The sequence below is a fragment of the Mustelus asterias genome, chromosome 3 (assembly GCF_964213995.1).
Source record: "Mustelus asterias chromosome 3, sMusAst1.hap1.1, whole genome shotgun sequence".
In the NCBI taxonomy this organism is placed as follows: domain Eukaryota; kingdom Metazoa; phylum Chordata; class Chondrichthyes; order Carcharhiniformes; family Triakidae; genus Mustelus; species Mustelus asterias.
Window position 1 is genome coordinate 64,872,846 of NC_135803.1, and position 26,383 is coordinate 64,899,228.

Genomic DNA, 26,383 nt, shown 5'->3' on the forward strand with positions numbered 1-26,383 from the left:
TTGTGGATGAGAAAGACTACAATGTGGATGAGCGGACTGACAATGGCACCATCGTGAAGGATACTATTTAAGTGGAAGGAGCAAAGAAAAATGTGGTACTGATAGGAGACAATACAGTTAGGGGGTAGATACTGCTCTTTAGATCTGATTGAAATGTATAAAATTCTAACAGGGCTGGGCAGACCAAGATGCAGGGAGGTTGGGAATCTAGAACCAGGGGACACAGTCTCAGGATACAGGTTGGACCATTTAGGACTGAGATGCCGAAACATTTCTTCAATCAAAGGATAGTGAACTCCCTATGGAATTTTCTATCACAGAATGTAACGGAGGCCAAGTCACTGAATGTATTCAAGAAAGATAGATTTTTTTTTAGATTTTAATGGTATCAAGGGTATTGGAAGAAAGGAATATGGCTTTGAAATAGAGGATCAGTCATGATCACATTGCATGGCAGAACAGACTCAAAGGGCTGAATGGCCAATTCCTGCTCCTAGTGTCAGTATTTCTAAGTACACTACAGGAAAATGTACTCTTTAGTGAATGATCTGTGTCATGTCTGCAAAGTTTACAATGTGTTTTCCAGTACATTTTTAATGGCCTTCAACTTATGTTGTGGCCTACTTCCATCCAAATACTTTATGCATTTCATTTTGTTGCTGATTTACCAATTTCAAGTGCTTTGGGGGGAATCTTACCAAAAAATGGCAGAGTGCTTTTTAAATATTTTTTACTCTATCCTTAAAGTTACAAAGCCAATGCCGAGAGTGGACCGGGAAAAGCCAAATCCATTCCTTGCTTGCACCAAAAACCAAATTCAAAATCCAATTGGATCCAATTCATGATCCCCATAAAATGGGCAAACAAAATCCAAGCTGACAAGATGAGATATTACACCCCATCTTGGGCTTCATCTGATGCTTGATCTTAGTCAAAAGGCCGAGAGAAAGCTGTGTGTTTCTCTCCAGATCTTATGACAGCCTGCCAAAAAAATTAAAGGGGCGTGTTTCACGCCATCATGCAAGGGCTGGGGTCTCATACACGCTGGCAAAACTGGGCTGCACTGAGATCGGGTGCCATCTTTAAAGGACATCCCAAATCAGAACATGTATAAATCTCCTCCCAGAGATCACCACGGAGGTTTTAGGGACTCTCCTCCCCACCCCCGAAGTCAGCACTTCTCTGCTGCCCCGATCATTGGTCCCTGCACCCCAACAGTCAGAGCTGGCACTTATCCTCCCCCACCCCCAAACAGCCATTACTCCCATTCCTAGCTCCTCAAACCACTCCCAGCCACCACCACATACAAATGAATCCCCCCCACTCCTGATGAGGCTCCCACTGGGGCCTGCCCCTTGGAACAGGTTGGCACTGCCAGGTTGGCATGGTGTCAACCTGGCAGTGCCAACCTGTGCCAGGCCATGTCTTTCTCCCCCGGGGGCTAGTTTTACACCCCCGGGAGAGACCCCCACGACTGGTTCACGCCTAGGTGAACCTATTGCAAACTGGGGTATCAGTATATGGCAAGAGATCAACATCTGGCAAGGGAGCGAGTTAATGATATTAAACTTTATTGAAATGCATGTGAAGCAGGTTTAGCCCATTTAGGCCTAAACCCAGTATATAATTTGATTACCCTTTTCCAAGCGTGTGTGTGTGTGTGTTTGGGCATGCATGTGCAATTTCTTAGCAATCGAGTGAGAAATTCAATTTAAAATAGCTCAGCAACAGATCTTTATTTCTTTAAAAAAGTTAGTTTATTCCTCTGAAAGTTACGCAAGAAAATATAAAGTTGCTAAAATATATACACGAAAAGATTAATTAAAATTTAAGCGACATGATATTTATAAATGTAAATCAAGACAAGGTCAAATTCAGTGCAGGCCTGCTACCTTTTGGAGTTGAGATGCTGCGTTATTTGAAGTGAAGGTCCTGAGTTTGTAGGGTTGTCTCCCCAACTGCAATGGCTTCCACTGTCGAACTGCCAGATATAGATTTTACAGCTGAGCTTAGTAGGTGGAATCAGAATTTACAGGGAGGAAAGAGAAGGTTCTTACTTCTGTTCTGTAGTCATGCCACCTTTAGCTGCCTAGTTACTTCACGATGTGGAGATGCCGGCGTTGGACTGGGGTAAGCACAGTAAGAAGTCTCACAACACCAGGTTAAAGTCCAACAGGTTTATTTGGTAGCAAATACCATAAGCTTTCGGAGCACAGCTCCTTCGTCAGATGGAGTGGATATCTGTACTCCATGGATATCCACTCCATCTGACGAAGGAGCTGTGCTCCGAAAGCTTATGGTATTTGCTACCAAATAAACCTGTTGGACTTTAACCTGGTGTTGTGAGACTTCTTACTGTAGTTACTTCACAGCAGACCAGTGGCTGGTTTTAGATTTCTTTCTCTGTGTCACTCTAGGTTGAAGCTTTTTCTTCAAGGTGGTTCTCCATGAATCTACAGATACCTGCCATTTTCAATTCATATTTGCAGCTCGGGCAAGATGCTGACTCACCAAATGTTGAGTCACTCTCCATATCATGCAGGTGATAATATAGTTATACAAAATCTCCTTCTGTCACGTAGTGATCAAAAGGGGTCAAGGCTGTTCACAGCTTACAGGAGCTTCTTAATGTCTTTGAGTTTGGAGGAAAAGCCACCAAATCAACGAGTTTCTGTTTAATCTTTGGGAACACTCATTGAATGTTAAATGTATACGGCTGAGGAATGCATCCTTGTTTCCTCGGGAGGTCAAAGAAAGATGGTTGAAATCCAAATCTTGTCTTGTAGCAAGGAGCCATTTTGAAAACAGTTTTTAAAACTCCATCTCCATTTTTAAAAATGTGGCCTTCAGAACAGTTTTTCTAAAAACGTGGGCCAGAATTTTATTCTCCATTCTCGGCCATTTCAGAGGCAGGGGGAGCATAAAATTGCATGGATAGAATTCCCTCCAGGATCTCACCATTTCTGACCTAGATGCAATTTTACAGTGGGGTGAGCAGGGCCTCAGGTGGGAAGTCTGCCCACGTCCTCATTAAGGCCCTTAAGTGGCCATTTAGGGGCTTTTCCTTCTCAGCCTTAAATTTTAGGCCAACAGGCATCCCTGATGATTGAGTGTTGGGAACTGAAATGTTTTCACCATTGATCTCGGGCAGGACGGGGGGATAGAGTGCCTCAATCAGAAAGCCCCTTCAGACCGGTGCCATCCCCTCAAAGACCAGCCAACTCCAGTCCTCTCCCACCCTCCCCCACCCCAGCTCATCTAGGCCATTTCCTACTCTCACCTTCCCGAGACCCCTTGAACTTGCCCAAGTGCAGTCACAGGGCCTACGTCTCAGGCACAATAGTGCAGTACCTCTTCCAGTCACTGCAGCGCTGTGCCTGGAGGGGCTGGAGAGCGGTCAGCTAATCCGATTAGCCAACAGCTCTCCAAAATTGGACTTCCATCCAAGTGTGAACAGAGGTTCCACCTGCAGTCAATCAACACTACATTGAGCATATATGACAGGCCTGCTGTAATTTTAAGTATATATCAACATCTGCAATAAATCTGCTAAAAGGAGTAAAAAGGAATTTCAGATGAACATTTAAAAACCGTCCTTACAAATAAATTTACCTGATCACATGATTTTGCAGCCAATAATTTGCACTTAATGGTAGCTTTAATTTAGAACACAGAGAATGTTTTTGGAGAACTACTGATAAGTATGTGCAGTTTTACATGATTTACACGATCTATGCCAGTCTGATGTATATTGGCTTTTCCCGCATGTTGTGACTTACCATCTTGCTCATTTATGCCCAGGTTCCTTGCAATCCCCTGTGTATTTGCTGTACGATTTGCATCTAACTCTGCAAACAGAACTTTCAGCTGGTAGCAAATGCTGGAGTCCTTATCAATCTTTCCATCTGTCGTTTCCACAAATCTAATGGGTTGATTATTTGTTTAACAATTTAATACATTTCCAGTACAGAGAATAACTTTTACATGAAAAGTGAATAATACATTATATGTAAATATTCAAACCAAAAACATTTTACGCTTCAAAGTAGTTAGAGCACATGTGACTGACATATATTCAGAAGCTCATTATTATATTAGCTGCACAAACCTGATGATAGCTTCCTTCACTTCAGGAGTCATGTAGAGAGTTTGAAGCAATGTGTTCAGGTAGCAAGTGGCACCTTGGTTTTTTAATCCCATAAACTCTAATCAGAAATAAAAGTTGTGTAAACACTCATCATAATGTTGAAAAAAACAGGGTTTCTTAACAGACAATAAACAAACAAATGCTATGTGTGTAACCCAAAAGATTTCCTATAACTGTCGAATTCTGCTGATTAAAAAGTTGCAATACATGCTACACAGACCAAATGTTTTATTGTGGTAATTTTAAATAAGTATTAATGAGCAACTTTATGTTTATCCATATCACAAGGTTGAATATTTTGGAATCAAGGTGAAGATATCGCTCAAGTATTTTATTTCTGTAGTCAATCCCGACAATTAGGATTAGTGTAGTTAAGTAATTTGTTTTCAAACTCTGACTTCATCACTCCAATACTATATCTGCCTTTATGCAACCTCAGATGAAATTGTGACTAAATTGTTGACCATAAGCAACCTTGCATCAATCTGAATGAGATTAACAACCTGCTGCCAAAGGACCAGACTACGCAGAGGACTACCGAGACCAGCACACAGATAAAGGCCAATATCTGCTTGGGTACTTGCCAGTCACGCAGTCAAGTCAAGGTCTCGTATTGGACTTGAGCTTTAGTATTTTCTGTAAGATAATTTATTGTTGGTTGGGTGGGTGATTATTGATTGTGTGTTTTAAATAAATATTGGTTGTACTAACAAGAAGTCTACTCGCAATTCTTTGTCCATCGTACAATGGTTAAAACAGACTGTGCGGCAGGCACAAACAGGTAAAACAGAGGCTTTAATGTAATTTTTCAAAGCCATTTCGGCCTTTTGGCTAAGAATAAGCATTAGATCAAGACCACGAGGGGGTGTAATGCCTCATCATGTCAGTTTGGATTTTTACGACCAAGATGGGATGCAATATCCTTGTCTTATCAGCTTGGATCTGGTTTGTCTCTCATGTGAGGACCATGATTGGACTTAATGTGAATCGGCTTTTTTGATTAGAAATAAAGTACCAAAAATGTACAAATTAAGAAAGCCCAAGGAACTTCACAGGAGGATACACTCAGAATAACTCAATGCAAATATTTTCCTTTATCAACCAATCATTTGTTTCTTATGGGTTAGCAGGTCTTTCCCTTTTCTAATGTAAATTTGGGATTTAGGTTTTTCTTAAGCTTCCATTTTATTAAAGTTAAATACACCGAAGAATGCAATTCATATACTTTTCTAAAGTTTTACTAGTTCTGCATAATCACTATATACAAACAACAAGGTGATATTTTGTTATAAGTAAACATTTTGTCAATGGCCTTAATGTCCATTATTTCTTCATTTTCAAAAGTCCTGATTTAAAGTTGCTCCTTGGATAGAATTCTTGTCCATAGACTGAACCATTTCCTATTACCTTCTGTTGAACAAAACCTCCTGTCAGGTATTGAGGAAAAAAGTACATTCAGATAAATTTAAGCTGATGCTAACCCCAGGCTGACTGATTCAGTATTTGGAGCTTGCATTAGTACCATAATCATTACATGGAGAAATAAACTGGTCATTAAGTAACTGCCTGAAAATCTCAGAGGTCTGAGGGATGGCAAAATAGACAGAAATCCCAGAGTAGCTAGAAAATGAACTCAGACAAAACTTTGATAGGTGAAAGGATTGTGAACGAAGCCCAGTCCATCACGTAAACCAGCCTTCCATCCATTGACGCTGTTTACACTTCCCACTGCCTCGGAAAAGCAGCCAGCATAATCAAGGACCCCATGCATCCAGACATACTTTCTTCCACCTTCTTCCATCGGGAAAAAGATACAAAAGTCTGAGGTCACGTACCAACCGACTGAAGATCACCTTCTTCCCTGCTACGTCAGACTTTTGAATGGACCTACCTTATATTAAGCTGATCTTTCTCTGCACCCTAGCTATGACTGTAACACTACATTCTGCACCTTCTCCTTCTCTCCTATTAATTCTATGAATGGTTTGCTTTGTCTGTATAGCGTGCAAGAAACAATACTTTTCACTTTATTCCAATGCATGGGACAATAATAAATCAAATCAATGAAGTGGGCAGAAAATATGCTTGATCTTGTCAATGGGGATTTTGCAACACATCTTCAATGGGATAGAAACCTGATGGGTTTAGAATCTTGGAGCAAATCAAGTACCTGAACTTTGCTCTTCCCCAGTCTAGGAATTTAAACGTTTAAAACTCTATTATTGCAATTCAAAATTGAAAGTGTAAAGTGATCTGTGATTGCACTTTGCTGAACCCACCATTTTATCATCTGGAGGGCTTCAGAAAATAATAGTTGTAGGTTGTAACATTGTTATATCTCTTAAACCAGTCCAACCACATATCAATACCAGCCCCTCTCATACCAAACCTTCTGGTATGTGTGATTGGGTGACACTTGGACATTCTCCAAAAGCATGTCATGAAATAGACTCAAAATGGTAAAATCAGGCCCTAAGTGTCGAATCCGGGCTCAAATAGAAAAAAAGCAGAAAGCGGAGAGAGCGGCTCTCTGACGGTCATCCTCTGGTCAGGGGGCGGGGACCCAGATCATCCTCCGGTCCGGGGGGGTGGGGGGTGGTTGTGGGACCCAGATCATCCTCTGGTCAGGGGGGGGGGGGGGGGGTCCACTGCCAGACTGCGGACGGTCAGTGAGGAGGGAGGGGGCAGGGGGGTCCGCCTCCACTCTGCAGGCGATCCCTCCTCCCCACTGGAGGAACGAATCACTCCGGCAGGAGTGGACGTGTGGCCATGCCATCCCACTAAACCTTCAGGATGAAGCGATTCCTCGCTAAGAAGATGAAGCAGAACCGGCCGATTCCACAGTGGATCCGCATGAAAACCGGCTACAAGATCAGTACAAGTCCAAGAGGAGACACTGGAGAAGGACCAAGCTGGGCCTGTAAAGGGATACACCATCACTGGGACACTACCAGCCACAGATTACTCTTCCCTGCAGAGGCAAGAGAGCGGGAGCCGTTGGAGGCTCTGACCCCGCTCTTCGGAAGCTGCAGCGACGACTTCAGACTTTTATTTTGCAGGTTCGTTACAGCGCGGATGCCGAATGGGCCAGAAGACGGTAAAGTGGGATTTGGCGGTAGAGTTGGGCGCGCGGTTCATCAAGTCGATTTAAATGCATGCATTTAAATCGGTGTCGGTAAAGCCGCGATCTGCTCAGAATCGGGTGCAGATCGCGGTATAGGCCCGACGCCCAACTTTACCGCGATTGTGCGCTTGAAAATGGGCACGCAGTTTTGGTAAAATCAGGCCCATAATCTTGTTGTGCTGATTGCAGACCTGCTGTTAACTCTCCCTTATTTACCTTTCCACTCTATAGTAATCACCATCAGACACCTCTATTAGATTCTCAATATCCAGGCTTGGGCTGACAAGTGGCAAGTAACATTCGTGCCACACAAATGCCAGGCAATGACCATCACCAATAAGGGACACTCGAACCACCGCCCCTTGACATTCAGTGGTGTTACCATCACTGAATCCCCCACTGTCAACATCTTTTGACCAGGAACTCAACTGTACTCACCACATTAACGCAGTGGCTACAAGAGATGGTCAGAGGCAAGGAATACTGCAGTGAGTAGCTCACCTGATTCATCAAAGCCTATCCGCCATCTACAAGGCACAAGTCAGGAGTGTGATAGAGTCACAGAGGTTTACAGAATGGAAACAGGCCCTTTGGCCCAACTTGTCCATGCCGCCCATTTTTTAAAAAACCCCGAAGCTGATCCCAATTGTCCGCATTTGGCCCATATCCCTCTATACCCATCTTACTCATGTAACTGTCCAAATGCTTTTTAAAAGACAAAACTGTACCCGCCTCTATTACTACCTCTGGCAGCTTGTTCCAAACACCTACCCCCTGTGTGAGAAAAAATTGCCCTTTTGGAGACTTTTGTATCTCTCCCCTCTCACCTCAAACCTACGCCCTCTGGTTTTAGACTCCTCTACCTTTGGGAAAAGATATTGACTATCTAGCTGATCTGTGCCCCTCATTATTTTATAGACCTCTATAAGATCACCCCTCTGCCTCCTACGCTCCAGAGAAAAAAATCCCAGTCTATCCAGCCTCTCCTTATAACTCAATCCATCAAGTTCCAGTAGCATCCTAGTAAGTCTTTTCTGCATTCTTTCTAGTTTAATAATATCCTTTCTATAATAGGGTGACCAGAATTGCACGCAGTATTCCAAGTGTGGCCTTACCAATGTCTTGTACAACTTCAACAAGATGTCCCAACTCCTGTATTCAATGTTCTGACCTATGAAACCAAGCATGCAGAATGCCTTCTTCACCACTCTGTCCACCTGTGACTCCACTTTCAAGGAGCTATGAACATGTACCCCTAGATCACTTTGTTCTGTAACGCTCCCCAATGCCCTACCATCAACTGAGTAAGTCCTGCCCTGGTTCAATCTCCCAAAATGCATTACCTCGCATTTGTCTAAATTAAACTCCATCTGCCATTCACTAGCCCACTGGCCCAATTGATCAAGCAATTGGAGATAACTTTCTTCACTGTCCACTATGCCACCAATCTTAGTGTCATCTGCAAACTTACGAACCATGTCCCCTATATTCTCATTCAAATCATTAACATAAATGACAAATATCAGTGGACCCAGCACTGATCCCTGAGACACACCACTGGTCACAGGCCTCCAGTTTGAAAAACAACTCTCTACAAAGACCCTCTGGCTTCTGTCAAGAAGCCAATATTGTATCCATTTAGATACCTCACCCTGGACCTGTGAGATTTAACTTTATGCAACAATCTGCCATGCGGTACCTTGTCAAAGGCCTTTCTAAAGTCCATGTAGGCAACATCAACTGCACTGCCCTCATCTACCTTCTTGGTTACCCATTCAAAATATTCAATCAAATTTGTGAGACATGATTTTCCACTCACAAAGCCATGCTGACTGTCCCTAATCAGTCCTTGCGTCTCTAAATGCCTGTAGATCCTGTCTCTCAAAATATCTTCCAACAATTTACCTACCAGAGATACGAGGCTCACTGGCCTATAGTTCCCAGGCTTTTCCCTGCAGCCCTTTTGAAACAAAGGTACAACATTTGCCACTGTCCAATCTTCAGGCACCTCACCCATGACTATCGATGATTCAAATATCTCTGCTTGGGGGTCCCACAATTTCCTCCCTAGCCTCCCACAATGTCCTGGCATACAGTTCATCAGGTCCCGGGGATTTATCTACCTTGATGCGCTTCAAGACTTCCAGCACCTCCTTCTCTGTAATATGTACACTCCTGAAGACATCACTATTTATTTCTCCAAGTTCCCTAATATCCATGCTTTTCTCAACAGTAAATACTGATGAGAAATATTCATTTAGGATCTCACCCATCTCGTGGATCCACACATAGATGACCTTGTTGATCCTTAAGAGGCCCTACTCTCTCCCTTACTCTTTTTCCCTTTATGTATTTGTAGAAGCTCTTTGGATTCTCCTTTGCCTTATCTGCCAAAACAATCTCATGTCCCCTTTTTGCCTCCTGATTTCTCTCTTAACTCTACTCCTACACCCCCTATACTAAGAACATAAGAAATAGGAACAGGAGTAGGCCACCTAGCCCCTCGAGCCTGCCCCGCCATTCAATAAGATCATGGCTGATCTGATAGTGGTTTAGTTCCACTTACCCGCCCGCTCCCCATAACCCTTAATTCCCTTATGATCAGAAATCTATCTACCGGTGACTTAAACATATTTAACGAGGTAGCCTCCACTGCTTCAATGGGCAGAGAATTCCAGAGATTCACTCCCCTCTGAGGGAAGAAGTTCCTCCTCAACTCTGTCCTAAACTGACTCCCCCTTATTTTGAGGCTATGTCCTCTAGTTCTTGTTTCCTTTCTAAGTGGAAAGAATCTCTCTGCCTCTACCCTGTCTAGCCCCTTCATTATCTTATATGTCTCTATAAGATCTCCCCTCAGCCTTCTAAACTCCAACGAGTACAGGCCCAATCTACTCAATCTCTCCTCATAAGCTAACCTCATCTCCGGTATCGACCTGGTGAACCTTCTCTGCACTCCCTCCAAAGCCAACATATCCTTCTGCAAATAAGGGGAACAAAATTGCATACAGTACTCTAGTTGCGGCCTCACCAGTACCTTGTACAATTGCAGCAAGATCTCCCTGCTTTTATACTCCATCCCCTTTGCGATAAAGGCCAACATTCCATTTGCCTTTTTGATCACCTGCTGCACCTGCAAACTGAGTTTTTGCAATTCATGCACAAGGATCCCAAGGTTCCTCTGCACAGTAGCATGTTGTAATTTTTCACCATTTAAATAATAGTCCATTTTACTATTATTCCTTCCAAAGTGGATAACCTCACACTTGTCAACGTTATACTCCATCTGCCAGATCCTCGCCCACTCACTTAGCCTATCCAAATCTCTCTGCAGACTTTCCGCATCCTCCACGCAATTCGCTTTCCCACTCATCTTTGTGTCATCTGCAAACTTTGTTACCCTACACTCGGTCCCCTCCTCCAGATCGTCTATGTATATGGTAAACAGTTGAGGCCCCAGCACCGATCCCTGTGGCACGCCACTAGTCACCAACTGCCAACCAGAAAAGCACCCATTTATTCCAACTCTCTGCTTCCTGTTAGATAGCCAATCCTCAATCCACGCTAACACTTTACCCCCAACTCCGTGTACCTTAATCTTCTGCAGCAACCTTTTGTGAGGCACCTCATCGAACGCCTTCTGGAAATCTAAAAACACCACATCCACCGGTTCCCCTCTGTCAACTGTACTCATTACATCTTCATAAAAATCCAGTACATTCGTCAAACACGACTTTCCCTTCATGAATCCATGCTGCGTCTGCTTGGTCGAAACATTTTTTTCCAGGTGTCCTGCTATTTCTTCTTTAATGATGGATTCTAGCAATTTCCCAACTACGGACGTTAAGCTAACCGGCCTTCAAGGGATTCACTTGATCCCAGCTGCCTATGCATGTCATGTGCCTGATGGAATACTCCCCACGTGCCTGGATGGGTACAGCTCCAACAACACTCAAGAAGCTTGACACCATTCAGGATAAAGCAGCCCACTTGATTGGCACCACATCTACAAACATCCACTCCCTCCACCACCGATGTTCAGTAGCAGCAGTGTGTACTATCTACAAGATGCACTGCAGCAATTCACCAAAGATCCTTAGACAGCACCTTCCAAAGCCACAACCACTTCCATATTGAAGGACAAAGGCAGCAGATAAATGGGAACACCACCACCTGCAAGTTCCCCTCCAAGCCACTCACCATCCTGACATGGAAATATATCGCCATTCCTTTGCAGTCACTGGGTCAAAAACACTGGAATTCCCTCCCTAACGACATTGTGGGTCAACCCACAGACCATGAACTGCAGCGATTCAAGAAGGCAGCTCACCACCACCTTCTCAAAGGCAACTAGGGATGGGGCAATAAATGCTGGCCAGCCAGCGTTGCCCATGTCCCATGAATGAATAATAAAAAGTAGCTGGTGAAATTAGCAGCAGCTCACAGAACCAGGACAAAGTGGGTCACCAGAGTGCCACCAGTATTTAGTTGCTTTTCCAAAAAGTGTTTAGTTCTGAATACTGATGAGCGTGATGCTTCATCTGGGCAGCTGGAGCCAAGTCCATGGCACTATGGGTGGCTCGGCTGTACAGAGGGGTACACAGACAATATGAAGAGCCATTGTGGTAGGTGATTCAATAGTAATAGATCGGTGTTTCCATGGTTTACAGATGCGAATCCAGGATTGTGTGTTATCTCCCCGGTACCAGAGTCAAGGATGTCACTGTACAAATTCAGAGCACCGTGGGATGGGTTGGGGGGAGGAAGCATTGTGTATGGTGAACAGCCAGCATACATGGTACACATTAATATCAACAACATAGGCAGAAGGTGGGATGTGGTCCTGCAATCAGAATTAAGGGAGTTAGGTAGGAATTATCTCAAAAGTAATAATCTTCAGATGACTCCCAGTGCCATGCACAAATGAACTGTCAAAATACGTAATTAGAGCAAATTAACATGTGGCTGGAGAGATGGTGCAGAGGGAGGGCTTAAGATTCCTTGGTATTGGGACCAGTTCCGGGGGAGGTAGGAACTGTACAAGCTGGAAAGTTTACAGCTCAACAGGACTGGACAAATGTCTTTGCAGGGAGATTTGCAACTGTTGTTGGGGAAAGTCAAAATTAGTTCAGCAAGGGTTGGAAGCCTCAGGGTTAACTCAGATGGGGTAAAATCAGAAATGGAAATGGAAAGCAAAAGGTTAGTGAATCAGTCTGGAACGCTGAGGAAATAAAGATTAGAAAATTGGGATGGCACGGTGGCACAGTGGTTAGCACTGCTGCCTCACAGCACCAAGGACCCAGGTTCAATTCCTGCCTTGGGTGACTGTGTGGAGTTTGCACATTCTCCCCCTGTCTGTGTGGGTTTCCTCCGGGTGCTCCCGTTTCTTCCCACACTCCAAAGATGTGCGGGTTAGGTTGATTGGCCATAGTAAATTGTCCCTTAGTGTCAGGGGGACTATTCGGGTAAATAAGTGAAGTTATGGGGATAGGGCCTGGGTGGGATTATGGTCGGTGCAGACTCGATGGGCCAAATGGCCGTCTTCTGCACTGTAAGGATTCTATGAAAATAAAAAAAAGAGTTTGGTAGTGCTGAAGGATCTATTCTTCAATGCAAGCAAATAAAGCAGGGAGGCTGAGGACACAGATAGAAATGTGGCAGCATGATATAATTGCTATTGCAGAAACATGACTTACAGATAGACAGGAAAAGACAGCTCAATGTTGCTGGTTACAAGGTTTTCTTTCAGACAAGATAGAGAGGGGGATAAAGAAGATAAAAAGGAATGGGTGGCAGTTTTGGTTAGAGAAGCAATTATAATTGTGAGGAGGGATGATATGGTCAGAATGATCAAATGAGACCATGTGGGGCCTGATTTTTACCAAAACTTCGCACCCCGAAAAGTTGGGCGTCGGGCCTATACCGCGATCTGCACCCGATTCCGAGCAGATCGCGGCTTTACGGACACCCGATTCGGGTGCGGGTCCGGCCAGTGCCCGAATCGGGCGGGCCGATGATTTAAATGCATTAGCATGCATTTAAATCGACTTAATGAACCACGCGCCCAACTCTACCACCAAATCCCACTTTACCGTCTTCTGGCCCAATCTATATCCGCGCTTTTAACGACCTGGTAAATAAAAGTCTGAAGTCATTGCTGCAGCCTCCGAAGAGCGGGGTCAGAGCCTGCAACGGCTCGCTGACCCAGGTCATCCTCTGGTTGGGGGTGGCGGGGGGGACCCAGATCATCCTCTGGTGGGTGGGAGGGAGGGAGGGGGAGGGGGGGGGGGGAGGGAGGGGGAGGGGGGGGGAGAGAGGGGGGGGGGGAGAGAGGGGGGGGGAGAGAGGGGGGGGGGAGAGAGGGGGGGGGAGAGAGGGGGGGGGAGAGAGGGGGGGGGAGAGAGGGGGGGGGAGAGAGAGGGGGGGGGGGAGAGAGGGGGGGGGGAGGGGTGGGACCCAGATCATCCTCTGGTGGGGGGGGTCTGCTGCCAGTCTGCGGACCGCTCTCTGCTTTTTTTTTCTTTTGCACCTGGGCGCGCTCTGTCAGTTTTTTTTGAACTGCGCATGCACAGTTCAGAGCTCCGATCGGTCCGCCAGCGCTAAGCCCCGCCCACAGCGCGAATTGGACCGGAGCCAGCAAAACGCGTATGGGCGCGCTGGAAAGAGGATTCCAGGCTCGGATCTATTTGACGCCCAGATTCGGCACTTAGACTCAAAATGGTAAAATCATGCCCCTGGATTGAGCTAAGGAACAAAAATCAGGGGAGATAGAAGACCCACTATGTAGACATCTCTGAGAAGTGCAAAAACAATAGGACAGTAATAATAATTATTTAAACTACTCAATAGTAACCGAGATAGCTTTCGTGTGAAAGGAATGGAGAAAACAGAATTCTTGAGGTGCACGCAGGAGAATTTTTGGGGCCAGTAGATATCAAGTCCAACTCAGTTTTAGGAAATGAAGCTGGGCAGGTCAAAAGTGAGGGAACATTTTGATGGTAGTGGTTATAATAGTTATTTTTAGTCTGGTTAAGAAACTGGGCAAAGAGAAAACAGGAATTAAAGTTCTAAAACTATGGCAAGGCCAATTTTAATAAGCTATGGAGTGGTTAGCAAAAGTGGAGTGAAAACAGCTATTGAAGGTAAATTAGTGTCAGAGCAGTAGGAGGCATTCAAAGGGGAGATTGAAAGGGTTCCGAGTAAACATATTCCCTAAAGTAAAAAGGTGGGTCAGCCAAATCTAGAGTCCCTTGTACCTCAAGGAGCATAGAGGGTCTGATAAAGCAGAAAAAGAAAGCTCATGTCAGACTCTGAGAAATCAATATTACAGAAGCCGAACGTGCATGGGTGGTAGTGGCTCTAAAAGCCTGGTGCTGTCTTTCTACATTAATGTTGTTATATTTTGTTGTATATGGTGTAATATATCGTTGTTAGCTTTCAGAAACGGCTTATTTCAATAATTAGCTATTTTTGTGACAGTACATATGTGCAATTGGAGATGTATCAAAATAAAAGCTACCGTCGCAACAGATGATTTTTTTTCTAAGCAAAGCAGGTTAATGACATTAGTTCATTATTAATTCACTCTATAACAATTTTATCTCTTACTTTCAGGACTGTCACTAGGTGGTTGTCTCGACCTTTTCCCCATTTCTCTCTGCTGTGTTTTCTCCCAGTCCTTCCTCTCATTAATCTGCAAGTAAATGAACGACGTCACTCAACAAGCTTAGTTTAACCATTCCCTTCCATGTTTATGATTAAATTCCTTATTTACAATGAGTTATTCCGCTCCGGGAAGTCTCTCTCTCTTCTACAGAAACGGTGAAGCGAGTGTTTCAGAGCCTGAGGATGGTTCCAGCTCTCTGCACTAAGATTCAACTCACTCCTTATTTATCACCCACTCGGCACCTCCCCACATTCATTCCGATTCGGAACAACAAGTTTCAGTTTCTATTTCTAAAGATTAAACATACGCAGCAATATTAAAACAGCACAGGGTTCTTCTCAAATGCTGCTGCATCTATCTTCCCTTTAATTACAGAAAATATCTTTTACTTCGATATTAAATTTAAATGGGAAAAAAAATCACTTTCTCGTCAATTTATGTTAATCTAGAATCAATCTGCCTGGGGTTTGAACTCAGGGATGAATCCGGCACTCAATTTTCATGACACTTCAAGTGCCCACAAATGTTTAATAGGCTTGAGTACCGCGATGTACTTAAATAGAAAATTCATTTCTCTGTGTTGCCCTCCACAAGGTATCTGGGACCTCCGTGAATAGGGCATGTAACACAGGGAGGAATCTCACCCGGAGGAGGCCTCCCTGCTAATTCAAACACTTGCAAACATTGACCCCTGGGTCTCTTTGTTCCTGCATCCCCTTTGAAATCGAATCATTACGTTTACATTCCCTTCTTATTCTTCCTACAAGAATGAATTATTTCACACTACTCTGCATTAAATTTCATCTCCCCTTTTTCTACCAATTTCACCTGAAGTCGGTTACTGCCTTTTTCACTGTTTACTCTAGTACCAGTTTTGTGTCATCTGCAAACTTTGAAATTATTCCCTAGTCATTATATATATCGAAAGTAACAATGATCTCAACCCTGAGCCCTGGGGTACACCATTGTACACTGATCTCCAGTCTGAAAATCAACCATTGACCACCACACTCTGCTCCTGTCCCTGAAACAATTTTGTATTCCTGCTGCCATTGCACCTTTAGTCCGATGGGTTTTAATTTTGTTTGTACATTTTTATGCGGTACTCTCTCATCTGTCATTCCAAAGTCCTCTTTCACAACATCATAAGAACATAAGAAATAGGAGCAGGAGTAGACCATCTAGCCCCTTGAGCCTGCACCGCCATTCAATAAGATCATGGCTGATCTGAAGTGAATCAGTTCCACTTACCCGCCCGCTCCCCATAACCCTTAATTCCCCTACCGATCAGAAATCCATCTATCCGTGACTTAAACATATTCAACGAGGTAGCCTCCACCACTTCAGTGGGCAGAGAATTCCAGAGATTCACCACCCTCTGAGAGAAGAAGTTCCTCCTCAACTCTCCTAAACTGACCCCCTTTATTTTGAGGCTGTGCCCTCTAGTTCTGGTTTCCTTTCTAAGTGGAAAGAATCTCTCCACTTCTACCCTATCCAGCCCGTTCATTATCTTATATGCCTCTATAAGATCACCCCTCAGCCTTCTAAACTCCAACGAGTACAAACCTAATCTGCTGAATCACTCCTCATAATCTACACCCCTCATCTCCGGTATCAACCTGGTGAACCTTCTCTGCACTCCCTCCAAGGCCAATATATCCTTTCGCAAGTAAGGGGACCAGAACTGCACACAGTGTTCCAGCTGCGGCCTCACCAATGCCTTGTGCAGATGCAGCAAGACTTCTCTGCTTTTATATTCTATCCCCCTCGTGATAAATGCCAACATCCCATTTGCCTTCTTGATCACCTGTTGTACTTGCAGACTGAGTTTTTGTGACTCATGCACAAGGACCCCCAGGTCCCTTTGCACAGTAGCATGTTGTAATTTTTTTCCATTTAAATAATAATCCAATTTGCTATTATTTCTTCCAAAGTGAATAACCTCGCATTTGCCAACGTTATACTCCATCTGCCAGATCCTCACCCACTCACTCAGCCTATTCAAATCTCTCTGCAGACCTTCCGCTTCCTCCACGCAATTCACTTTCCCACTTATCTTCGTCATGCTCTGTCCTCATCAACAATCTCAATTTCATCATCAACTAGTTCAATCAAAATAATCAAACTCAATTTGTCTTTAACAAATCCATGTGGGCTTTCATTTATTAACTCATATTTTTACAAATTCCAATTAATTTTATCCTGGTTTATTATTTGTAAAAGTTTCCTCACCACTAGTTAGGCTGCCTTGCACGTAATTGCTGAATTTATTCCACTCACCTTCGTTGATTAAGAATATTTGCTGTGGTGCAGTTGCTAACACTCTTACTGCTGAATTGGAACATTGTAAGTTGAAGTCCCATTCTAGAAATTGAGTACAAGAATCTAGGCTGATGCTTTAGCGCAGTGCAGAGGGGAGTCTGTCTTTTGGCTGAGATGTTAAAGCAAAGTCCTATCTGCTGTCTCAGAAAGATAGAAAAGATCCCATGGTGCTGTTGAGAAGAAGAGTAGAGGTGTTATCCTTAGTGTTCTGGCCAATATTTATCCCTCAATCAACTTCACAAAAGCAGATTATTTGGGCAGTATCACACTGCTGTTTGTGGGAGCTTGCTGTGCCCAAATTAGTTGCTACATTTCCAATGGTGACAGCACTTCAAAACTACCTCATTGGTTGTGAAGACTTTTGAATTTCCAATCACCATGAAAGACTGTAGAGAAAGCAGGATTTTTTTTCCTCCTTTTCTCTGAAACCACTCCTGGAGCTAAGGAAAATGGGAAAAATACAACTTCAGTGATTTCCAACAAATTTTCCTCAGCAAATGAAAATACATCCTGATCAGATTGGGTGACGCTTCTATTTGAACACTAAACACTAACACGCATTAAAATTCTTCCTGTACATCTATTTTCTCTAATTCCTCCACTACCTTCACTGTAACATTGACAACAGCAGTATCTATGGTGAGGCAGATATAAAATACTGATCTAGTACCTCAGTCTTCTGTGTTCATGGTATCAATTGAGGTAAAGTCCATACAAGTGGAAGGCATTGATTAGATGGTTATCTTAGCACATATAAAGAGACACTTTCACAACTGGTGGGTGCTGCAAGGGCTGGGGTGTATTATGCTTTGGTTTAATTAGTTAAGTTTCCTTTGATGTTTTGTTTTAGCTACAATGCCCCACTAGGGATTGTCATTTCCTCTCATTTTGTTTAATTTGTTGATTTTTGTTTTATTGAAAGAGTATAAAGAGTCATTTACTGACACAGGAGTTAGGGGAGTCAAGAGATATATGCCTGTAATGTTTCGCTCTGTAAATAAATATATTCCAAGTGAAGACAGGCTCTGTTTCTTCCTTTGTCAAATGGCTATCGGGAGTATAATACTCACCACCACAAGATGATCTCCTCTTTGAACCTTAGTAAACTCAACACTTGACTACCCCATTCCCTTTTCACCACACTGTTAAATAACAAATCTCAGAAATTCCTGGGGCTGTCTCGCATGATCAGAAGGCTAATATAATTGATCCCCGAAGGAGGTAGCAACCTTGTTAGGAGGGTTAATAATTTTGTTTGGAACCAAAAAAATGGAGTAAAGATTTGTGATGAGTCTCTGGTCTGGAGTTGGGATTTCATTCAATCACACTGACAGCAGCTCACCCAGGAATTTCCAGACAGAAATATCCAGCTGCATTTGATGCATTTTGCTGCACATTCTCAGCTTTTTCATAGAATCACTACAGTGCAGAAGGAGGCCATTTGGCTCATCGAGCCTGCATTGAAAACAATCCCACCCAGGCCCGATCCCCATAACCCCATGTATTTATCCTGCTAATCCCTCTGACACGAAGGGGCAATTTAGCATGGCCAATCAACCTAACCTGCACATCTATAGGCTGTGGGAGGAAACCAGAGCACCCAGAGGAAACCCACTCAGACATGGGGAGAACATGCAAACTCCACACAGTCACCCAAGGGTGGAATTGAACCTGGGTCCCTGGTGCTGAGAGGCAGCAGTGCTAACCACTGTGCCACCACGCCACTCCAAGAGTGATGAGGGATGAAATGGAATATATTTTAAACATAGGTAAAGGAATTAGATGTTTATGTAAATAGGGCATCCAGTAGAACTGTAAATTCCATTCCCAAAACATATATAAAATTCTAAAGAAAGCACTTAATAAAAATAAAGTTTGATTATTCAGTCAGCGTAAAGCAGTGGCCCTGATGCTGTCCTTTGTGTGGGAAACACATCCACATTGTCATAAATCAGTGAATCTTCTGACTCATTTGAGCAACATCACAGGAAATTGTCTGAAATTTGTATAAAATTAAAGGACAACAAAGGGATGGGGAACAATTAAATATTCTAGGATTTGTGGTATGGATTAGACCCTAGCAGCTGAGCATTTGTGAAAACAAATGTACATTGTCAATAAAAGCAGTTTAAATGAGGCATAATGACAACTTTAATATATAATGTCAAGATGCTGTTTTTAATAGTGTGAAGATGTTTGATATTTTAATGCACAATACAGTTTATTTGCATTCTTGGATGTTTTGAGTTAGTGTGAAGAAAATGAATCATGAAGGGATTTTGGAAAAATGATAGACAGAAAAACATGCAATGATATTACTTGTATATCAAGAAAATCATATATAAAGTAAGATCTGTTTGAATGTTTTGTGACATGTTACACATTTTACTTTAAAGTTATTACAAAAATAAAAATAAATGGTCTAATGCTGGGTTTCCCAAACTTTTCCAGCCATGGAACCCTTTTGACCTCCCAAAAGAGATGAAGGAACCCCTGAAAAAGATTCTTATTGTCATGAAGAGTTCAACTGTAAAAAATGATTATTTTCATGCAATATGTACAAACATACAAAGACCTAACTTATGGAAGGCTTTTCAATTTCTTATATGTATACGTTTATAATAATTCTCTTACCTTTGTCATTTTTAATGGGAGGAGTGATGCTGGAAAGCTGGATTCTCATATTAGAAGTATGCGCATGCACTCATTTCTCTCTTTCTCTCTCTCACACACACACACACCTCTCTCTCTCATGTGCACATACATACGCTCACCTCTCTCACGTGCACACACACATTCACCACTCCCTCACACACACACTCACCAGTCTCTAACACACACACATTCAGCTCTCTTACTCTCACATACACTAACCTCTCTCTCTCTCTCATACACACTCTCTCTCACATACACACACTCACCTTCTCTCACACATACTCATTTCTTTCTCACACACACACACATTCACCTGTCTCTCTAACACATACCCGTCTCCCTTATACACACATCCATGCACACATTCACTTCTCTCTTACTCTCGCACACACACAAACTCACCTCTCTCACACATGCTCACTCACCTCTCTCTCAGACAAACACACACACACACACACACACCTCTCTCTGTCAGACATACACACACTTCTCCCTCTCTTTCACATGCACACACACCTCTCTCTCACACATGCACACTCACTTCTCTCTCTCTCAGGCACACATGCACACTCACCTCTCTCTCTCAGACACACACACTTACCTCTCTCTCTCACACATGCATACTCACCTCTCTGTCTCAGACATACACACACTCATATCCCTCTTTCAGACAGACACACATACCCCCCACACTCTGGGTCCTGCTCCCATCTAGCCCCAGGGCCATTCTCCCCATCACTCCGCTGTGCATGCTTGGCCTGATATGGAGATTTGAGTTTTGTGCTTTTCCCAGCTCGCCCAGTCAGATTGCAGCTCCGCAGCAATTTTTAAATGTTACATATGAGCCTGGCCTGGAACCCAGTTCGGGAAACCCTGGTCTAATGCAGAAATTGAATTATGTTTGAAATGGGAAAGATATACCATAATTACAAAAAACTGTGATAGAGAAGACACGATTATTGGAGGTGGTGGCAGCAAGAACTGAGGTGTGTGGTCAGTTTGAGCCAGGGGTCGACCTGACGGTTTCCTGGCAGCATCCCACCCCTGAGCCATTTTCAGGAAGATCTGATCAGATTCTCCCTGCACAATAGTGTTTCAGCACCTGTGGCTTATTTTTATTTCAAATATTTTAGAAGTGCTGAGAGGGTACCTAATGACTTCAATAGCTCAACCATTGTCCTTAATTGGACAGTAAAGTCCTAGCACAGTGGTTAGTACTGCTGTTTCATAGCACCAGGGACCCGGGTTCAATTCTGGCCTCGGGCGACTGTTTGTGTGGAGTTTGCATGTTCTTCCTGTGTCTGCATGAGTTTCCTCCGGGTGGTCTGGTTTCCTCCCACAGTCCAAAGATGTGCGGGTTAGGTTGATTAGCCATGCTAAATTGTCCCATAGTGTCAAGGGGATTAATTAGCAGGATAAATACGTGGGGTTATGGGGATTAGGCCTGGGTGCGATTGTTATCAGTGCAGGTTCGATGGGTCAAATAGCCTCCTCTGCACTGTAGGGATTCCATGATTCTATAATTGGTCTAACTAGCCAATATCAATGTCTGGTGGCTGTTCCTGACACTGTGTGAGGTCAGGACCTGTACTTAATGCAAACATCAAAGCTCCAAACCAAATTGAAAATTCTGTGCAGAAACTTTATATTCACAAGTTCCTGAATCTTGGACAGTAAAATGTCCATTTGGCGCCCCCTTGTGACCTCACTTAATCCAGCAGCAATCTTTTAATCTAAAGAAAATCGTCAATTTGAAAATTAAATCCTCCTTCTTAAAGTCAGATCCAAATCACATTAGAATGACTGCTCTAATGACTGTTCTAATGACTGTTCTAATGACTGAAGAAGGTTATCTCGGATTGCAATGGGATCTTGATCAATTGGGCCAGTGGGCTGACGAAAGGCAGATGGAGTTTAATTTAGATAAATGCGAGGTGATGCATTTTGGTAGATTGAACCAGGGCAGGACTTACTCAGTCAATGGCAGGGTGTTGGGGAGAGTTACAGAACAAAGAGATCTTGGGGTACATGTTCATAGCTCCTTGAAAATTGAGTCACAGGTGGACAGAGTGGTGAAGAAGGCATTCAGCATGCTTGGTTTCATCGGTCAGAACATTAAATACAGGAGTTGGGACGTCTTGTTGAAGTTGTACCCACTTGACCTTACCAATGTGTACAGTTCTGGTCACCCTATTATCAAAAGGATACTATTAAACTAGAAAGAGTGCAGAAAAGATTTACTAGGATGCTACAGGGACTTGATGGTTTGAGTTATAAGGAGAGGATGGATAGACTGGGACTTTTTTCTCTGGAGAATAGAAGGCTTAGGGGTGATCTTAGAGAGGTCTATAAAATAATGAGGGACATAGAATGGCTAGATAGTCAATATCTTTTCCCAAAGGTAGCGGAGTCTAAAACTAGAGGGCATAGGTTTAAGGTGAGAGGGGAGAGATACAGAAGTGTCCAGAGGGGCAATTTTTTCACACAGAGAGTGGTGAGTGTCTGGAACAAACTGCCAGAGGTAGTAGTAGAGGCGGGTACAATTCTGTCTTTTAAAAAGCATTTAGACAGTTACATGGGTAAGATGGGTATAGAGGGATATGGGCCCAATACAAGTTGGGCCGAAGGGCCTGTTTCCATGCTGTAGACCTCTATGACTCTATATGAAGAAACCTTTTCAAATAATAGGTGATTTTAGATTAAATCCATTCAGAGTACGTAGGAAAGAGCTGAATCAACCTTCTCAGAGGTTTATCTAAAATAAATCACTGGTTTAGTGAAACCACAGTTAATTGTAGCAGATATATTCAGTATGAAAAAAGCACTATGATTTACAGAGTAATCTGTTGTGTTTTCAAACATTGGTGTTGACTATAATGTTTATAATGGTCTGTTTTAAATCTACCTGCATCCACAGAATACTACAGTGCAGAAGAGGCCCTTCGGCCCATCGAATGTGCACTGACACATGAAATACCCTGACCTGCGTACCTAATCTCACTTGCCAACACTTGGCCCATGTTATGATGTGCCAAGTACTCATCCACGCACTTTATAAAGGATGTGAGGCATCCCACCTCCACCACCCTCCAAGGCAGTGCATTCCAGACCATCACCACCCTCTGAGTAGTCCTCAAATCCTCCCTAAAACTCCCACCCCTCACTTTTAACTTGTGTCCCCTCATAACTGACCCTTCAACTAAGGGGAACAGCTGCTCCCTATCCATCATGTCCATGCCCCTCATAATCTTGAACACCTCAATCAGGTCGCCCCTCAGTCTTCTCTACTCCAATGAAAACAATCCAAGCCTATCTAACCTCTCTTCACAACTTAAATGTTCAATCCAAGGCAGCATCCTGGTGAATCTCCTCTGCACCCCCTCCAGTGCGTTCATGTCCTTCCCATAATGTGGCAACCAGAACTGCACACAGCACTCCAGCTGTGGCCTCACCAAAGTTCTATACAACTCCATCATGACCTCTCTGCTTTTGTAATGTATACCCCAATTGATAAAGGTAAGTGTGCCTTTTTCATCACCCTATTTACCTGCCTTTCCACCTTCAGAGGTCTATGGACAAACATGTTAAGGTCCCTTTGTTCTTCAGAACTTCCCAGTGTCAGACATTTCATAGTATACTTCCTTGTCAAATTATCCTTCCAAAGTGCATCACCTCACACTTTTCAGGTTAAATTCCATCCGCCACTTATCCACCCATTTGACCATCTCGTCTATATCTTCCTGTAACCCAAGACACTCAACCTCACTGTTAACCACCCTGCCAATCTTTGTGTCATCGGCAAACTTACTGATCCTACCCCCCACATAGTCATCTGTGTCATTTATATAAATGACAAACAACAGGGGGCCCAGCGTGGATCCCTGTGGTACGCCACTGGGATTAAAAGTGACCTCCAGTCACTAAAACAACCATCTGTCACTCCCCTCTGTCTCCTACCGCTAAGCCAGTTATGTATCCACCTTGTCAGATCACCCTGTATCGCATGTGCATTAGCCTTCTTGATAAGTCTCCCACGTGGGACTTTGTCAAAGGCTTTGCTGAAATCCATGTCAACTACATCAACTGCACTACCCTTGTCCACACACTTGGTTACATGCTCAAAAAATTCAATCAAATTTGTTAGGCATGACCTCCCTGTGACAAAACTATGCTGACTATCCCTGATCAAACCTTGCCTCTCCAAATGGAGATAGATTCTCTCCTTCAGAATCTTCTCCAGTATTTTCCCAACCACAGACATGAAACTCACTGGTCTGTAATTCCCTGGCTTGTCTCTACAACCTTTCTTAAATAGTGGGACCACATTAGCTGTTCTCCAGTCCTCTGGCACCTCCCTGGTGATGTGGAGATGCCGGCGTTGGACTGGGGTAAACACAGTAAGAAGTTTAACAACACCAGGTTAAAGTCCAACAGTTTTATTTGGTAGCAAAAGCCACAAGCTTTCGGAGCCTTAACTCCTTCTTCAGGTGAGTGGGAATTCTGTTCACAAACAGGGCATATAAAGGCACAAACTCAATTTACAGAATAATGGTTGGAATGCAAATACTTACAGCTAATCAAGTCTTAAAGGTACAAACAATGTGAGTGGAGAGAGCATTAAGACAGGTTAAACATTTAAACTACATGGAGACAATACACATCTCTTTAACCTATTTATTGGTCAAACTGAGGGGCTCAGAGGCCATTGAAGTCCCTGGGTGGTCGGCGTGTGGCCGGGCAGTGCCCACCTGGCACACTGGCAGTGGCCATCTGCAGTGCAGTTGGGTACTGCCAGTGTGCCAGGAGCAGTGCCAAGAGGGTGGGGCCTGATAGGGGGCTATGATGGCAGGCTATGACGGGGTGCTATGCAGGGGTGGAACATGTTGGGGGTCATGAAGGGGGGACGAATGTCGGGGTCAGGCATGGGCAACCATCTGGAAGGCCCCATTGCTGATGACCCATGTCGGGGAGGGGGTAGGGGAACATGCTGCCAATGCCTGATATGTTTGGGGGGAGGGAGGGTTCTCCCAGTGAACTGTGATTGGGGTGCCCTGCAAAATGGCGTCTGAGCGTTCAGAAGCTGGGCTCACCAGTGTATCTACCGCCCCCACCCCCGCCACTCCCCCAATACTGGCGCAAAGCACCCAACTCTCCAAATAAGTGACAGAGTGTGGGAGGATTGCAATGCTGAGCGCGCCTGAGAGACCAACGCGATTGCTCCATCATTCTCACCATTTTGACACTCCTTTTTTGGGGGGGGCGGGAAATTCACGATTACAGAACCATGTTGACTCTTTCTCTAAGATTCCAGCTATACCCTCCTTAATGATCGATCCTAACACCTTAACCATGATAGACGTCAAGCTAATTGACCTATAGTTTCTGGTTTTCTACATCTCTCCCTTCTTGAGTAATGGGGTTACATTTGCTACTTTCCTGCCTGAAGGAACCTCTCTGAACTCCTGCAAGTTTTCAAAAAATAACACCAACTCATGCACCACCTCAATAGCCACCTCTTTTAAGACTCTAGGATGAAGTCCATCAGGACCTGGAGACTTGTCAGCCTGCAACTCCATCAGTTTACTCAGTATCGCTTCCCCAGTGATCTCTCCCTTCCACCTCCTGATTACAGCTATTACTGGATATCTTATATAGTGAAGACAGAAGCAAAATGTTTGTTCATTTCATTTGCCATTTCCTTATTATCGACTATTAACTTCCCATTGTCACTGTCTAAATGACCAACACTCACTTTACTTACTCCTTCCTTTTTTAAATACCTGTCGAAACTCTTGTTCTCTGTTTTTATATTTCTAGCTAGCTTCCTTAATTTTCTTTTTCCCAATTAGTCTTTCAGTCATTCTGTTCCATTCCTTATATTCTGACCAACCAACCAATCTGCCACTCATCTTTGCATAGTTATTTTGCTTTTTCCTTAAGTTTGATGCCTTCCTTAACTTTTAATTAACAGCAGTTGGAGAGTCATCCCTTGGATTTTTCATTATAGCAGGATAATGCTTATTCTGAGTGTTCTGAAATATTTCCTTAAAGGTCTGCCACTGCTTCTCCATTGATCTATCCCCTAGTTTCATATCCCAGTTCACTTCAGATGGCTCAGTCTTCATGCCTATATAGTTGTCCTTATCTAAGGTTAAAAAAACTAGTCTTGCGCCCACTGTTCCCCCTTTCAAACTGGATGTAAAATTCAATCGTATTGTGGTCACTGTTACCCAGGTGTGCCTTCACTCTGTCACATTATACAATAACAAATCTAATATAACCTGTTCTCTGGTTGGTCCCAGAATGTGCTGCGCTAAAAACTACCTTAAAATCATTCTATGAACTCCTCATCCAGGCTATTACTGCAAATGTGATTTTCCCAGTTTATGTATAGGTTAAATTCACCCATGATTATTGCCATCACTTTATTGTGTTCAGTCTTTCAGCAATTTTAAGATGTTTTTAGTATGCG

At 43.5% G+C, this 26,383-nt stretch overlaps 1 protein-coding gene across 2 annotated transcripts in view; it reads right to left on the reverse strand.

The window, feature by feature from the left end:
• LOC144484309 (ubl carboxyl-terminal hydrolase 18-like) overlaps positions 1 to 15,206 on the reverse strand; it is a 56,118-nt gene extending 40,912 nt beyond the window's left edge. Inside the window, exons 1-4 of one of the 2 annotated variants that reach the window (XM_078202849.1) lie at positions 15,043 to 15,206; positions 14,877 to 14,961; positions 4,109 to 4,205; positions 3,780 to 3,922 (exon numbers count right to left, since the gene is read on the reverse strand). In XM_078202849.1, coding sequence (XP_078058975.1) covers positions 3,780 to 3,922; positions 4,109 to 4,205; positions 14,877 to 14,919 — 283 coding nt within the window. In that variant the 5' untranslated portion in view covers positions 14,920 to 14,961; positions 15,043 to 15,206. Of the gene's footprint in view, positions 1 to 3,779; positions 3,923 to 4,108; positions 4,206 to 14,876; positions 15,017 to 15,042 lie in introns of those variants that run through there. The other variant, XM_078202858.1, reaches the window with a different exon arrangement.
• Positions 15,207 to 26,383: the final 11,177 nt, after the last annotated feature.